This window comes from Lepidochelys kempii, chromosome 11, assembly GCF_965140265.1.
Source record: "Lepidochelys kempii isolate rLepKem1 chromosome 11, rLepKem1.hap2, whole genome shotgun sequence".
Lineage (NCBI taxonomy): Eukaryota > Metazoa > Chordata > Testudines > Cheloniidae > Lepidochelys > Lepidochelys kempii.
In genome coordinates, this window is record NC_133266.1 from 41121546 (window position 1) to 41138313 (window position 16768).

A 16768-nucleotide genomic window follows, 5' to 3' on the forward strand; every position below is an offset into this window, starting at 1 on the left:
CACACTTGTCTTCATAGTGTTTGCTTTGCATATAAGATACTTAATCCAAACTGTTTTATCTAGTGTCCTTTATTTTCAATATCATAAACTTCTTGACCATAAGATTATGATCAGGTTTTATATAACAAGCAAGATTTCTCTCTAGCCTTCATATCTGATGTTTTCCTACTAATATGTATTGTTAGAGTTCGGGTGACCAGATAGCAACAGTGAATAATTGGAACACTTTTTTCAGGGGGAAGGGAAGATGGGAGGGAGGGGTAGAGTTGCATATATAAGACAAGGCCCTAATATTGGGATGGTCTCGATAATATTGGGATGTCTGATCACCCTAGTTAGACCTCACCCATTAATCCATATCGAGCCATTGCAGACAGAAATGATGAAACTGAAGAGAAGTTGCACGGAAGATCCATGTTAGCTGTCTTTTTGGGGCCAACTCTCCTATCTCTCTGTCAAACCTGATCATTCAAAGATAGGTCTTCACTGTCTGCCTGGGCTCTGACAATCAGAGCATTCTTCTTCTTAGTGTTTATTTGTATTAAAGTAGCACCTAGGAGCCCTAATCGTGCACTAGGGACCTCCTGTGCTACATGCTGTAAAAACACAGAACAACAAGGCAGTCCCTGCCTCAAAGAGCTGACAATCTAAATATAAGGCAGGAGACAACCAAGGGATGCAGACAGACAAGGAAATAATGAGTCCATATTGGTCAGTGGAGTAGGCTGTGGTCTCAGCATTCCAACAGCCTAACCATTCCCAAGTTTTTTGTCGGAATGGAAAAATGGAAAAGGAGAGTTTTAAGAAGGGATCTGAAGGAAGATAATGAGTTAATTTTGTGGATATTTACCACAACCATAATATTTGTTTTTAGGCCATTGTAACAGGAAAAAATATACTGTTCTGAAAAGTCATGCCTGGCTGAAAGAAATTTTCATGCATTAGGGAACTTTAACTACATCTGTGGAAAACAATACATCATTGTAAAGAATCATTAGATCTACTGTAGATAAAAAAGGTGTAATAGGAGGTGTTGAACCAGTCAGATTCCTTTTCAGCTTCATTTTTAAAAGCTTGTTTTATTTTTAAAGAATGTATTTGTAGGAAGGTAAAGATTGCCTTCTGACAGAGGAGAGGAATGAGGAGTACGTAGGACAGCTGGAATCTGAGGCAGCTGTATTACACCACCAGAATCTTTCTTCTATCTTCATTTCACACAGCATGGCAAATTGAAGCTGGGCAAAATGCACTGTTGTAAACCTGGGGGGAGTGGGAGCCTGGATTCACCAAAGACGGCACAAGGAGTTGTAAATTATGCTCCCTGCACCAGCACTGCCCTGTCTGCTAAAGGAGAGATTTACCCTGCAGCGGGCGGACAGTGTTACCATTGATGCCTGCTGCTCAGGGATTTGTAGGAAGCTTTTAAAACTCAGGAGATCTGTCTCACTTTGATGAAATTTTCTTTGGCAAAAATCACTGTAAGCTTAGGGTGAAACATGGCCTCACTGAAATCACTGATGTCGATGATTTATTGATAGTGTTTTTGATCCCTAGATCTCAAAAACAAAGGTGATTAATTATCATTATCCCCATTTTACAGACAGAGAAGTTTTGCTGGCCAATGTAGCGGGAGAGCCCAGGAAGCAAGGGTGGCCTTATATCACCTTAGGTGCTATCCTGGCCCTAGGAAAGTCAATGGAAGTTTTGCCACTGATTTCAGTAGGTCCAGAATTTCACCCCTTGACTCCTCCTCTCCTTAATCTCTTGATGCTCCTTGGTGCAGCAAGGCATCAGGCCAATCCTTGGCATGAGCCTGCTCAAACTTATATCCATCTCCCTAAAGTTCGAGGGGCAGTTCTGGTATCTAGGGATTGCCAGGGTATGGGGTGCCTCATCCATGCCCACTTCTCCCCACACATGCCTCTTACAGAGGGGGTGAGGAGGTAGGTATATAGGTGGTGGGTGTCCAAAGAACCCAAGAAGAATCCTTTAGTAGATGGTTAAACAATAACTTTATTTTAGTTTGCCAAGGCCAATATTTTGAATATTTGTTATAAACCAAAACATGTTTGGGAAGTGATTCTTTAAAAAAAAAACTCTGCCTTATTTATAACTTTGATTTTTCATCTGCAGTACCATATATTGCTTTTGGAGATGTAAATGATATCAGGTAAACCAGTTTGTCATTAATAGTGCTGCAGAGATCAAGAAAACACAGCAATGTTAGTGAGATACAGTGGAAAAAAGTTTCATGATTCTTCCTTAAGGTAAAAACAAATGCTGTGGCAGACAAATTAATCACATCTCCTAGTTGAGACTGTCCATGACAACAGTATGCCTCTATCAGACTATCCGGTGCATTCTCAGTGGAATTAGCATTCAGGGACATTTTATTCAATGCATTCAGTGTAGTTACCACAGCTGCTTCACTGTAGCAGGGAAGTAGAAAAATGACAGGAAAATAAGACATCATTAGCTATGTTCGCAAGTTTTTGGTACACTGGTCATATTCTGCTTCAATATTCTTTTTTCCCTTTGACATTTGCAGTAAAGTATCATTTTTGGTAATGGCTGAATCATGTTATGGTTTGTCAAGGAGACAGTGCAAAATGCTAAGTAATGCCTGTCTAATTTAACATTCTAATATAAGTTTGCTGCATAGATTGCACTTCAGGTATTTAAAGGGACAAGTATTCCTCCCTGTGCTCTTAATAAACTTAAATGAAGATGCAAACAATGTTTAAACTAATTAAATTTGCACCATTTATGCTGTGTTTTTTTTGCTGTTTGCTAAGATTCAACAATAAAAATAGATTTTAAAATAATGCTAAGTATCCTCTAGCAGCTTTTTAAACTGTAGTTCTCAAGCACTTTGCAAAGGTAGATAAGTATCATTAGAGACATGTAATTTGCCTATGGTCACAAAGCAAGTTAATGGCAGATTCCTAGTCCTTACAATTTTAATTAGTCAATTTCATTTTTGTTTAGTTTATAGTTAGTTATTGCTTCTGGGTGTCATGCATTGCAGTGTTTGGGTTACAAACACTGCAGGACAATGTGAAGTGATTTATGGTCCAGAAGGTTTGTGTGAGGTGTAATTTTGCTGTCTTGCTGGCAGTGCAATAAGTTTGTAGAAACAGTTTGTGTCTGAACTTGTACCAGACTGTGTTTTCCGCTACCAGTGCTGAAGTTTTCTTCCTTCCTGCTTTTCCAGTTACAGGTCCTTGTCTGAGAACCATTGTGGTCTGTGTGGGCAGTGGTCCAGGAGAAGGTGCTTGGGTGCAAGAGGGTCTATAGCTATATTCAAAGACAGGTTTCAGAGTAACAGCCGTGTTAGTCTGTATTCGCAAAAAGAAAAGGAGTACTTGTGGCACCTTAGAGACTAACCAATTTATTTGAGCATAAGCTTTCGTGAGCTACAGCTCACTTCATCGGATGCACTGCTTTTCTCCTGCTATTCCAGTCTTTGAATAGTTGTAGCTCTAGTTCTTCTATTCTTTGGACTCTTGGTTAGTTTCTATTATTAAGTTTTGGAATTTGACAGGGTCCAAGATTTCTTGGAGTAGTGATAAAGATCAGGGATCAGTGCTGATATTATTAGATCTATCATTTGTTGATCATGAGATGTTGTTGACTCACCTATGGACATTAGCAGAAATACCCGAGGTTGCTCTTTGATGGTTTTGTTCTTTTCTTGCTGGTAATCTCAAATGCCACGTTTAACTCCAATAAATACAGCATGTTGTTGTTTGTTTTTTTTACAAAGATGGACTGGACTAGGTCATGGGGAAAATATGATTCAGTGGATTTTATTTTATTTCTTCCTAATTTGAGTCACGTTCCCAACCTTGAAATCTGACGGTGTAAATTATGACCCCTCCTCATTCCTTTATTTGATTCTGCTTTTGTGTTGCTGAGTTTCCAAATCCTTATTCATTCATAAATTGAGCTAAGCTAATAATTGATTCTTCAATTCAATGACTGAACTGAAAAATCTGAAAAAAAGAATCTGGTTAGTTTAAAACAAAAACTGTTTTATGTATGTATGTATGTATGTATGTATTTACTGGTTTCTCTCTCCAAAACAAAAAATTAGACCATATCAAACATGCCTTTGATCCTACTACAAATATACATTGTGTAGAAAATAAGGGGGGAAATGCCCAGAATTTACATTGGATAGATTTATTTTTTAAAAGTAGAAAGTGTGTATAATTTGACCCAACTCTTTTGACAAATGTTTTAGTCTTATCAATGGGAGAAAAATATACAAACCCAATTTCATTTTATTAATTTACCTTTGCAAGGGCTTGTTGTAAGATATAACCATAATTAAAGTTGAACTTGCAATGTTTTCCACCTCTATGGAAGTGACTGAAATAGTTTTTGATTAGTGGGCCTGTGTGACTAGATCACTTACCTCCCTTAACTTCTAGTCATGTGCTTGCCTCCGTTTCCCCACTCTGGTTGACTTGCCGTCTCGCTTAGTAGTCCTTCAGCTCTCAGCACTAGTGGATTACTGAGGTGAGTTAGCCCTTTGGAAGAGTCTACCATCTGGAGTTAACAAACAGACGTCCAACACAACAAAACAGACATTCATCAACCTTTCACTGGGTCTGCCGCCTTACTCCAGGCTCAGTAGCCCTTCTGCCCCTCATCGAAGGGGGTTTCTGGATACCTTAGTAACATTGTAAGGAATCCATACCCTCCCTCTACTCTGGGTCCAAGGCTAGGCACTCTGTGGTAAGTAGAGATGGTCCAGCAACTTTGATCCCTTGCTACACTTCCCTGGACCTTTCTTTCCCACAGACTTTCCTGAGCCTCCTAATGCTTCCTACCACCCCTCCAACTTATTGTAGGAGAATCTTCCTGTTCCCTGTGCTTAGGGTAGGTAGGTCTTTCTCTCTCTCTGCTGGCCAAAGTCTGCTGGCCAAAGGAGCTGAGCTGGTACGAGAGGAAGGAGATGTGTAAGTTGGTGATAGTATAGGCCAGCAGCAAATTACTAGCTTCTGTGGAGTAAGTAGGGAGCAGGGAGGCAATTGTGTCTCCCTGAGTCAGCAGCATGCTGTCCCTTCTGTGAGCCATGTCCTTGTGGTACAGTCTGGCCCTTAATCTTATACAGGACTCCCCCCAGATTCATCCCTGATATAACTTCAGATATCTGAGTCATTTAACTACCTGTCCTTACAAAACAAAGGATTTTCCTGCCACTTAGAGGTAGTTGCTGGGTCTCACTTATTTTTTTTCCTCATCCTTCTTCCATCATTTTCAGTCCTGGTGGCTTTCCTAATTTTGTATCTGTGTTTTTCTGAGATTTGCTTCCCATTTTTTATTCTTATCTTTCTTTCTCCTTTTTTCCTCATTCTCTTCATGCTTTTCCCCATTTCTTTCCTCTTCTTCTCTCTCTCTCTCACTCTCTTTCTCCCAGTACCTTCTCCACTTCCTTCGTCCTGTTTCAGGATTTTCTGTCTTCTTTCCTCTTCCCTTATTACTCTGACACCTTCTCATCTCTGGTGCTTCTACCACCCTTTTTACCAGAGGAATCCATTGATACCTAGACATATCTGTGTGCTCCTGTAAAGCAGAGAAGCTAAAATAAGATCTGGTCACTCTCTGCTCTCTGAACTGCAAAGCCCCTCCTCAGTGGGAATGTATCTTCTTCTCCATTCCCATTTCTCATCCTGTCTCATGTGAGTTTATCAGAGAAAGTAGCTAAGGGAAGAGACTGCCCTTGGAACTCAGAAGCCCCCTTTATTTCTTTACAAGACCCCTTTGTTTATTTCTTTACAACCAGTTCTGTGGGCTGAGAGGCAGAGTCCATCACGTGTAGCTGGAGCCTCTGTGTTTCCCCTGAAGCAATCTTGCACCTAAGCCTAGAAACATCACAATAGTGAGAGTTGGTGCCTAACTGCCTTTAGGCTTGGCTTTTGAACTCTTATGATGATCATTAAGCCCTTTGTTACATTTTAAAAACCCTAAAGAGTAAATAACTGTTTATACATCTTCACATTTCATGTAATTTGTTTTAAAGTGCTAACCACTAAAGTTCTTCTTTGGGATGCCTGTATGTGATTTCCATACTTTACTAGAAATCTTCCACACACATCCAGGAGCAGAGCTTGGCCCTAAGCATTGTTCCTTACATTGTTCATCCTTTTAGTTTTAATGAATTAATCATTTTTAAGCTTTTTTTTTCTTGGTTTTTTTTTATTTGTTTCATTTAAATTTTATTTTTCAGACACCTCTCATTGAACCTCACATTCCACTTCGTCCTGCTAAAACTATTACACAGGTAATGTGGACATAGATTAGACTTATTGTCACTATTTTAGTGTTCTTCACAATTGACCATTTGTGCAGAGGCTTTTATTTTATGGGAGTTTGGGTAGTATTTTTTCTTTTAGCAAGCTGTATAGTCAGATATTAAAAATGTTTAACATCCGTTCATTTTGTTCCCTTTATTCTTCATCTTCAACAAGGTGCCATCAGAAAAGATCCTCAGAGCTGGAAAGATTTTACGCAATGCAATTCTTTCCCGAGCACCTCATATGATAAGAGATCGTAAATATCATCTGAAGACTTACAGGTGTGTGTGAGCCGATTGCGTAAAGGTCTTGGATCTTTTACATTTATCATCCTCTGACTTGTGATTTATGTCTTACCATGCCTGCAGGTCTCAAAAGGTCTGAAATTATTCTGGGATGATATTTGTTTCTGGGTGTTATGCAGTGTTTAATGTGCTTGGTAAATCCTTTCTAGGTAATTTGACTGGAAATTGATTATGAATGAAGCATACATATAAAACCCCCATAAAAGTTAATCTTACGGTTAGCTGAAATATTTTACACATCAGGGTGAAAATATAGATTCAGGTCTTTTGGTGTGTCACTAAATAATGAATGAAAATCTCATTAAAACACTATGCTACTGTATTGATCCCAAAAGAGCTGCACCCATTTTGTTCAATGTGGAGTTCTGAAAGTTCACAAGGTGAAATGCGGTTCTCACATCATATAAATTCTCAGGTCTATTTGAAATTAAACTTTTCAGTTGATAGTCTGTCTTTCTAATCTTCCTTTTGGTGGCAGCACTGTCTTGCTGACAGGGGACTTTTGTGACACTGGCAAGATAGGCGTTGAAAGTCTAGAACTATAAATGATTCTTCATTGTATTGTCTTGCTGGATTAAGAAACATTTGAGTAGCTTTACTGTTTAATATTTAATCTAAATGATTCATACATGATTCTGAGTATACAGAAAGTGGTTTACAATCTCTAAGTACTTCCACTTTAGTTAATCAGTGTATCACTGATCTACTTTTTCAGAGAGATACTTTTCCACTAGATTTCAGTCTAAAAGTGACTGACATTAATTTGATGTATTATAAACCAGTGAGAAATTTGGAATACTTGTGTTTATCTGAATGGTTATATCAACATGAGTTTCTGAGGTTATAGTTCCTTATTTCAGAAAACTTATACGTGAGATATCTTGGCAGCATGCACAGTGCATGCAGGTCAGTGCTGTGGAAGCTCCTCCATACGACTCTGCCAATTTACCTTAAGCAAAAAACACCTGCTATTCTGTTCTTCGGCCTCTTGAATAAAGACTACCAGTGCTATAGAACTGTGTCAAAGTGAGTGCTGTTTATGTCATGGGGACAAATCTCTAAGATGAGAAATATTTTTTCTTGTGATTGAATTGGGATACACCTACAGCAAGTCTTCAAAAATAAGTCACTCTCTAACCTAAATACGAGCATTTCAGTAGCCCCATCACCTTCATATCTAGAAGCTGTACATGAACTGTAGAATAGTGAGATTTGTCCAGATGGACCAGACATTTTCTGTTTTGTATGTGGTTATTTATGAGCTTTTCTAGCTTTAATTATGCTGCTGGGGTTTCTTCTGCTCTGTTGCTTTATCTGTTGTTATGACAAAGAGTAGGCCTTTATATCTGAAGATAGAGCCAGGGTCTTTCTGATCTTCTTTGGGGGGGCTATTCCAGAGCCTTGGGACTGCTGTTGAGAAGGGTTTTCCTCCAGCACAGGAGCTTATACATGGGATGTGTCAGACATGATCTGTTAGATAATTACAGCTAGCATGGGGGGTCCTAGAGAAGAGTGTAAGGAAAATTCCTCAAAAGGCTTTTTAGCTCAATACCAGAAAATCCAGTAGTGATCAGAGAACTAATGCAGATTGTGGAGCACCATTTTAATAATCTCTCTTCAGCTTCTCCTGTTTGGGCTCCATTGGTTAGCCAAGTGCTTGAGGCCTAATATATCTGTCTTCACCGAGGGCCCTGCAAAATGTGAGACTGGCCCCATTCAAAGGCAACAAGTGCCCTTTATCAACCAACTGTCTCATATTAAACTTGTTACATTTGATATCTACTGGAGTAAAGCATATTCCCCCCCCCCTTTTTTTTTTTAATGCCTGATAATTTGTAGAAAGCTTTCTTAGTCACTGTGTACATGGAGTTTGGAACTCTGTTCTGAGTGGGCCTTGAAATGCTGAGTTAGTTTGTTTCTCAGGAAAATTATAGAAAGATGTGGCTACAGTGTAAGATAAATCTGTGAAATTTACTGCTAAAAGAAATGTAGTAAGTGTAAAAAGAATTGGATATTTATGTGAATAAGAATAGTATCTAAAGTTACATTAACTAGGCTAAAAATTGTTGTTGCTGTTAATTAGCTAGTACCTCAAATGTGCATGGCTCTTCAATTTCCCCACTTGTAAAATGGGATCATAATACTGACCACCTTTGTAAAGTGCTTGGGAGATCTACTAATGAAAAGCACTGTATAAGAGTTAGGTGTTGTTATTATTTATTATTTACAGATATAAAAAAGATATAGTCCTTTACCAGTACATTATAACAATACTTCAGCATTGTTTTTTCTATAATGGGGTCTGACTAGTCCTGCTGATGCAGTTTGTTGATACTGCTACTCTTGACAGATACTTTAAGCAATCTCCTTTTACTGACCTGTTTTAATATGATTTTTTGACCCTCAGGCAATGTTGTGTAGGAACAGAACTGGTCGACTGGATGATGCAACAAAGTCCTTGTGTTCATTCACGAACACAGGCTGTGGGCATGTGGCAAGTATTGCTGGAGGAAGGTGTTCTGAACCATGGTAAGATAAACTTCTTTGTCAGATGCCAGCTAACATGTTGGAAATGCCTCCCATCAAAGTCTTTATGGGCCTCCTTCATGAAAAGAGAAGGGATTGTGATCCCATTAGGAACACAGCAGATTGCGTCTTAATTGATTAGGGTAAATTCAGCAGTGTTGACTGCAGCATTCCGCCAACATGTCTTTGTAACTCAGGGAAATGTTAAATTGCAATCTCATGGTGGCAGGAATTCTAATTATGTTATTAGTGTTTATTCACAGTTCACAGTTAGTGTGATTATATAGTCATCTTTGTATACACAGAAAAAAAACCCATGAGATGTGCTGGCACAATGACATTAAAGTAATGGATTTTAAATAGAGGTGGGCCTGAGCTACAGCATTGCGACCTGGATCCAGATGTTTCCAGGTGTTTGGATCCATGTTTTTGGGTTGGCCAGTTATAAGGACCACTTAAAAAATTTCAGATCTGGATCTCAAACATCCTAATGTTCAGATCTAGATTTTGGTTTGGGTTTATCTGTTTTTTTCCCCAGCCTTTACATATACCATTGTAGGTTATCTGTGGAAATGGATTTTTATACAACACCCTTCCCCTTCTTTAACATCACAAACCCTTTCAGATCAGGTTCAGTGTCCGAGGTTTTGTGTGTGCAAATCACTGAACTTCCAAACTGCACCTCCATCTACCTCCTTTGTCCCTTGCACTCCAGAGAGGATTCATCCCTGTAGGAGGGCAGAGTGTTTTCTCCACTGCCCTTCCCTGAGAGGGATTACAGCTCTAACTTCTGACAAGGGCTACACAGAACCTGCAGTGTTTGCTGCATGGATGCTATGAATCAGCACAGCACCTTACCACTCTAGCCATTCCCCCTGTTAAATCAGCATTTCCCACATTTGGAGTGGAACTGCCTGCTTGCTTGGAGGGGAGATTGTGGGTGCCTGTTTTCCCCCATTGTAATGTTATCTTGGCAGACATTCTGCTCTCAGAGGCCTTCCACTAGTGTCTGTGCCAGTGAAATTGGCCCTGCCAATATACACAGTAGCCTTCAGGTTGTTAGAGTAGCTTAGAAGGAATTTAGATACTTCTTAGTATATTACCTTTAGGCCTTGGCCACACCAACTGGGTAAGGAAATCATATTAGAGGGTCTTGTTAGAACAGCTTTGTTTAAATAGAGTTGTTATTAATACAATTATTGGTCCAGTGTGGACAGTTTCACTTGAATGAATTGCTTTGGGAAAAAAAGGTGTGAGGGAAAGCTACAAATATAGAATCCTTTTAGAAAGCATTTGTAGTGCAAAATTAAGGAAAATTTCCTAGACCTGCAGTTTTGTACGAACTATTAACGTGTATCAGAAAGAATAAGGGCAATTCACTCTCTTGGTATTTCTCTGCCATTTTCTCTTACTTGTTAAACTATTATGTCTCTGCCCCACACCACATAATACACCATTTCTGTGAAGGTTCCTTTTTAATGAGGAGAGTTTAATACTGATACCTGATGTCAATGATGTTGCTTTCAGTGGATCAAGAACACCATTTCCAAGACAAATACTTGTTTTATCGATTTTTGGATGATGAGCATGAAGATGCCCCAATGCCAACTGAGGAAGAGAAGAAAGAATGTGATGAGGAGCTGCAGGATACTCTGCTTTTGCTATCTCAGATTGGTCCAGATGCCCATATGAGGATGATTCTCAGAAAACCGTAAGCAGATTAATAGGTTAATATTTTAGATCAGTCTCAACACCCCTGAACTTTGCAACACAGTGGGGTTAAAATTTTGGCCCAAATATATAGCCAATTCCTGTGGTTCATGCCTCTGGCCTCTGAAAAAATCTTTATAATTCTGCAAGCCTTTTTCTCCATATAACAAGAGAAACTATGAGGGAGCTGTGGCATATTGATAGGCTTCCTTTTGTCTGATTACTCCATTTCAGCATCGGTCCATTGAAACTGTACAGAATGTAAAAGTGTCTTGTAAAATCCATCCAGTTTTAGCCCATATCACTGTTTATAAGTTGGGCTGCGAATTCAAGATGAGCAGCCAGGTCTGTAAATAATCACTGTGTTCACCTCTGTGGGAAGTACAGCATGTCGAACTTTTATTTCTGCTGCCACTCTTCACAGGAATAAGAGAATATGCAATTTCAGAATACTGCTACGTTTAACGCTCTCAGAGCTGGTATGCCCCTCAGCTAGCTGTCAACCATTAAAAATAAACGGAATGTTAAGATATCAACACAGCAGATGGTTTCTTACCTGTAATGTTAAGTAGCAGTCGTTCAGCCAAATTCATCTGTGGTAGAACTTCATTGTCTTCACTAGAGTTATATCCGGGATTAATTTGGCTTATTGTGTTTACTAGCAAAATATTAAACTTTCCATGACTATGGTTTATGGATATGCTTTTTATTGTTATACAATCAATATATATTTTTAAATATTCTGAACCTGGGTCACATAAAGAGGTCTTGCCTTCATACCCACCAGGCTAAACTTCTGTTTCAAAACCATTGGTTCAGTCCATGTTTTTATTAATATACTCCAGGTACAGTGAAACCCTCACTAAGGTCCTCCTCCCGTAGGCAATGCTATGTCTTAAATACTCAATTTGTAGTGACCACAAAGCTTCCAATACAAAGTTTATTCAACCTTTATTTAAAGACCCCTTTATGAGGCACATGAATTTTGGTGACTGGTTATGATAGGTTTCATTGGCTTTTAAGTGCACTGAGAATAATTTTTTCAAGTGAACTTCTGATTTCATAAAGGTCAGTTCAAGAAAGATATGCACACAAGAGATCCTGCCTCCTTTGAGATCATTGGCAAAATTCTTTTTGCATTTGTGGGAACTGACCTGGGCCTATAATGTAGCATGACCGTTTTCCTCCTAAAAAATTGTGTGAATACGATAGAACTATTCGACAAAAGAGTCCTCTTGTTCTTATGCGGTGGGTTATATGGGCCCGTGGTGCCCAGGCTCCACCAATATTCAGAGCACGTGGGCCCGGCTCCACCAATGTTCAGGTCCAGGCCTCTCCCCCAGCCCCGTCCACCGGCCCCGCGCTCCTCCCGCGGAGTGTCCCTGCGCCCTCGGCAGCGGCTGGCTGCCACTCCCCGCGCTGTGCTCCCTCGCCAGCCACTGGCTGGCTCCTTTCACGCTGCGCCCACGCGCACTGCTCCACCACTCCAGCTACAAGGGAGCGGGACGGGCTAAGGCAGCTGCTGCTGTCTGCGGAGGGAGGCAGCACACGTGACGTGATGGCAGCCCGCCGTCCCCCGCCCCCCGGGCGCTGACCCTTCACCAGTCAGGCCACTTGGTGACTGGGCGCATTGTCCTCTTCTCTCCTCTCCCCCACGCCCCCGGCGCTGGGCAGTGCGCACACAGCACTGCGGTAGGCTGGTGATGTGGGGTGAGTGTCTTGATTCTTGATTCAAAGACGCTTTTGTTATGCCCCATGCAGGTTCCGGGACGGCTGAGACAATGGTATTTGCTACTCTGCTGCCTCAGCCACCCTGGAACCTGCATGGGGCATATCAAAAACATCTTTGAATCAAGTGACGCTTTCCCCCAGAGCCGGGAGAGCTGCAGCGGCCAGGGCCCTGGGGCCCTTTTAAATCGCCCTGGCCCCTGGGCAATTGCCCCCTTTAGCACCCCTCTCGGCGAGCCTGGCTGGCTGGGACAGGAGCTCCGTGCTGCTCGTGGGGAGAGGGCTGGGGAGAGTCCTCCTCTGGCTCCAGTCCTGGGGCAGCCTGCCTGCACCCTAAACTCCTCATCCCCGACCCCACCCCAGAGTCCGCACCCCCGGCCATTGCTCTCACTCCCCCTGCTCCCCAACCCTCTGCCCTAGCCCTGAGCCCCCTCCCAAACCCTCATCCTCACCCCAGTCAGAGCCCTCATCCCCCCACACTCCAACCCTCTGCCCTAGCCTTAACCCCCCTCCCACACCCCAGAGCCCGTATGCCCCTGCATCCCCACACACCGTGCAATATAGGGAAACTGTTAAATGCTTACTGTTTCCAATCCATTTTTACATTATTTAAAAATATGTATATTGGCTTACAAGGCAGGTGTGTGGGGGCAGGACTTGGACCCTTTCTGGGCACCGCCAAAAATTATACAAACCTGGTGTGCATTGCTCTTGTTCTATTTCTGTTCTTCATCCTTTCCCTCCTCCTCCTCTCTTGTCTCTGTGTTGTCTGTTTAGAATGCTCTTTGGCACAGGGGCCAGTCTTATTATACGTATGTGAAGCAGTTAGCACAGTTTTGAGCACAACATGAATAACAACAATAAATGGTTAATAAAAATATTGAATTTCAAGAAGTATAAGCATTGAAATCAGATACTTGGTCTTGTAGAAGATGATTTCTAGTGTGACAGTACTTTAAAATAGATAGCTTCCATTTTTGTTAATGCTGGAGGTCACTACTGCACTGAAAATCAAAGGAGCTTTCCCTGTGTCACACACTAAAGGAAAGCCAAGCCATGAGCCCGATGCTTCTGCAAACCTATCTAGGGTCAGTGAAACTCAGCATTTTTCACTCATGGAGTTTTCCTATCTGTTTTCCATGGAGATGGGGAGCAGAACTCCTCAAATCCATGAATAGATGGGAGTTGACCTATCAAACTCAGGGACTACCTGAGAATGGTGGAGACCAGAACCATCTCTGCTATTGACACATTCTTTTGCACCACTTCCTAGCCCCTCACCACCTGATGGTTGCATGGCTTCTGTAGAAGTGTTCCCATGGACTACGATGATTACGTGCCCACCAAATCCTTCTGCATATGGTGGCTTTCACTGGACTCAGCACAACCGATATAAGTTAATACTGACAAGATCAATGATAATTATCACCCTAACTCCTTCCAGACAGTTCAGAGGAGGGTAGGGGAATGTTGCTGGGGATAGTGTCTGTTCCGCCTCCATATGTCCTCTCTTCACCTCCACAGGCCAGAGCCCCTAGGAAAATCCTCTAAGGATATTCCATGAGGTGTTGAGAACAGAGAGAACATATTTCATATTTTCAGCCTACGGTACCATATTAGCAACTGTTATACAGCTCACTTTTTGTACATTACATTTACTGGAAGTTGGGCATCCTGTCCGTACTAAGATGTATCAATGCCTTTGAAACCTCAGTGGATCCTCAAAGGCCTAGCAGTATTCATTAGACAGCACTACACCTGCCAGGAGTTCAAGGATATGTCAGGGCCTCAGGGACATTGGCTCTGCGTCAACGTGAGCAGGACCCCCAATTTGCAAACCAACACAGCTGCTTTTATAATAGTCACCATTTCCGGAGAGGTTGCAAAGCTCAGATAATTACCAGGAAACAAATTAGACAATATTCTTTGATGAGACAATTACTTTGAGAATTTGATTGTATAATGAAGTTGTTGCCTTGAAAGGTACTTTCTATTGTTCGCAGTCTGCAACTCTCTAGTAAAAAGTGTCGCTTGTTTTGACAGCCAACTTAAAAAATTCTCTGTTTATTACATTAACTGCAGCATTTTAACTGTCAAACTATGAAAGAATGTTCTATAGTTTAAAAAACAGAATAGAGCTTCAGGGAAATTTTTGACAGGCTCTTGTTGCTATTGGTATTTGAAAAAAACACACATACATTGTGAATGTGAAATTAGCTTTTTCTGAAGCTGGAAACATAGCTCCCTGCTATCTCACAATGCCTGCTATCACAGGTGGAGACCTGTAGTAGGTTCTTGGGAAAATATTTTAGGTCTAACATAGCTCTAACTTGCAAGCTCTTCAATCCTTCAGTATGAGAATGACATCCTGAAACTGTTGGGTTTTTTTCTTTATATTTTTTAGTTTGTGTTTAATATGTTTAGCTGTAGCATGAATGATGGTAGGACCTAATTAAACATGGTATAAATATAGTATAAAGCCAGACACTAATGACAGAAGTCTGTCTATAAGGTGAAAAATGAGCCTTAGATGTAGTATTTAACTTAGGAGATGATACAGTAATATATATTCTCTTTTGCAGTCTTATACTCTAAGTTGTAGTATGTTAGCAGCATGACTCTTAAAACAATAAATCTATGCTACAGATTTCTTCTCAGTATTCATAAGTACACGTGATCACTAATAAACTCTCTGTGTCCCGGGGACCTTACCTTGGCTCACACTTTTAAAAATATGGTGGGTATGCATCATGTTATAGAAAGGAAAATAAAAGTATAGTGTACAAGGAAAATAGAAGAGGACACAATATATAGCAAAATAAATGTAGTAATTGCTAACAACCATTTATATAGCACCATGAATGTACTCTCTTACCCCAGAAAAATTTGATTCTAATGCCAAATTCAGCCTGGTTTTAAGTGGACACAACTATAGTGATTTTTTTCCTTAAAGGCCATATTCTGATTCTGTATAAGCCAATGGGATTTTTCACTATTAGCTTGAAATCAATCAAAAATTAACACTGAGATAAAATTCAGATATTTTTCTGCCTTCCCCCTTACTGAGGTTTGCATGATAATACAAGATAAATATGTGATAAAATGGAATTTAAGGAAATTGTCCAGGAGCCTTGAATCAAGAAGACAGATTTAAATGGCTTTCTTCCATAATATGGTGAGAAACATACACACACACACACACACATATATTAGTGACAGCTAAAAGTAACCTATTGTCTTGCTTTCACTGTGAGGGCATACCACGGAAAGATTCAATATTTAGAATCATTACGGAAAAGATATGAACCTTTATGAAATCTGTGTTCATTTTAGCTGCCACTGTAATGTGTTTATATGTTTATATTTGTGTAAAATAAAGTTATACTGGCCCTCAGCTAGTCCCAACTCAGTTTTTATCATCTCAAAGTTTGGGATCAGAGGTGTAATAAAAATAGTAAGTGACCTTTCCAGCACATACATGGTTTCTTGATGGTTAAGCAAATTCTGTATTTTTGTCCACATTCTAGTAAAGAGAAGCTCAGTGTCTCTGACCTTGATAAATTCCCCAAACAGTGAACAGTATTTATTGATCACTTAATATCACCTGAGGTCTCCCATCCATTAATGAGTAGTCTGGTTCTCTATCTATCCCCATTTATTATCCTGTATGTAACCAGGCATTGCTGCTAGAATGCATCTCCTGCAGAAACTAGGTCTTTACACAGCAGGATCCTACAAATCTATATCAGTGGGGCACCACACAGGTTTAACTGAAGCAGTGATGCCTAATATCTCTCCATGTGACATCTGGAGAAGCAGAAATAAAGACTGGGTACATCCACTATAGATTTCCACTCCTCCCCATGTCATGGGTGATAGTCTGAGTAATGCTAAAGGAAGACAAATGAACCCATTGACAGAAGAATATATCTGTTTCTCAGAAGAGATCTCATGCAATTGGACATAATCGTTATTTTTTAATTGAGGTACTGTATATCTTTTCTCATTTATCCAGACATGTAGCTTTGTACACATCAAGTGTGATTAATACTATTGCTTACTTAAAGAATATATCGGTTTTAACTGTTAAAGCCTTACCTCATGTTGTCTTATTATGGCAGAAGAATACACAGTGAAAGACACTATATACTAGCTTAGGATACAGAGCTTGTTTTACTGAAGAGGGCACATTGG

At 40.4% G+C, this 16768-nt stretch overlaps 1 protein-coding gene across 10 annotated transcripts in view; it reads left to right on the forward strand.

The window, feature by feature from the left end:
• Positions 1-16768, forward strand: part of RAPGEF4 (Rap guanine nucleotide exchange factor 4) — a 227969-nt gene that overhangs the window by 142557 nt on the left and 68644 nt on the right. For 6 of the 10 annotated variants that reach the window (XM_073305859.1, XM_073305869.1, XM_073305861.1 and 3 more), the window contains 4 exons: positions 6239-6292; positions 6480-6586; positions 9018-9139; positions 10664-10847. In XM_073305859.1, the coding sequence (XP_073161960.1) occupies positions 6239-6292; positions 6480-6586; positions 9018-9139; positions 10664-10847 (467 nt within the window). The remainder of the gene's footprint in view (positions 1-6238; positions 6293-6479; positions 6587-9017; positions 9140-10663; positions 10848-16768) is intronic. The other 4 variants (XM_073305860.1, XM_073305863.1, XM_073305867.1 and 1 more) reach the window with 1 other exon arrangement.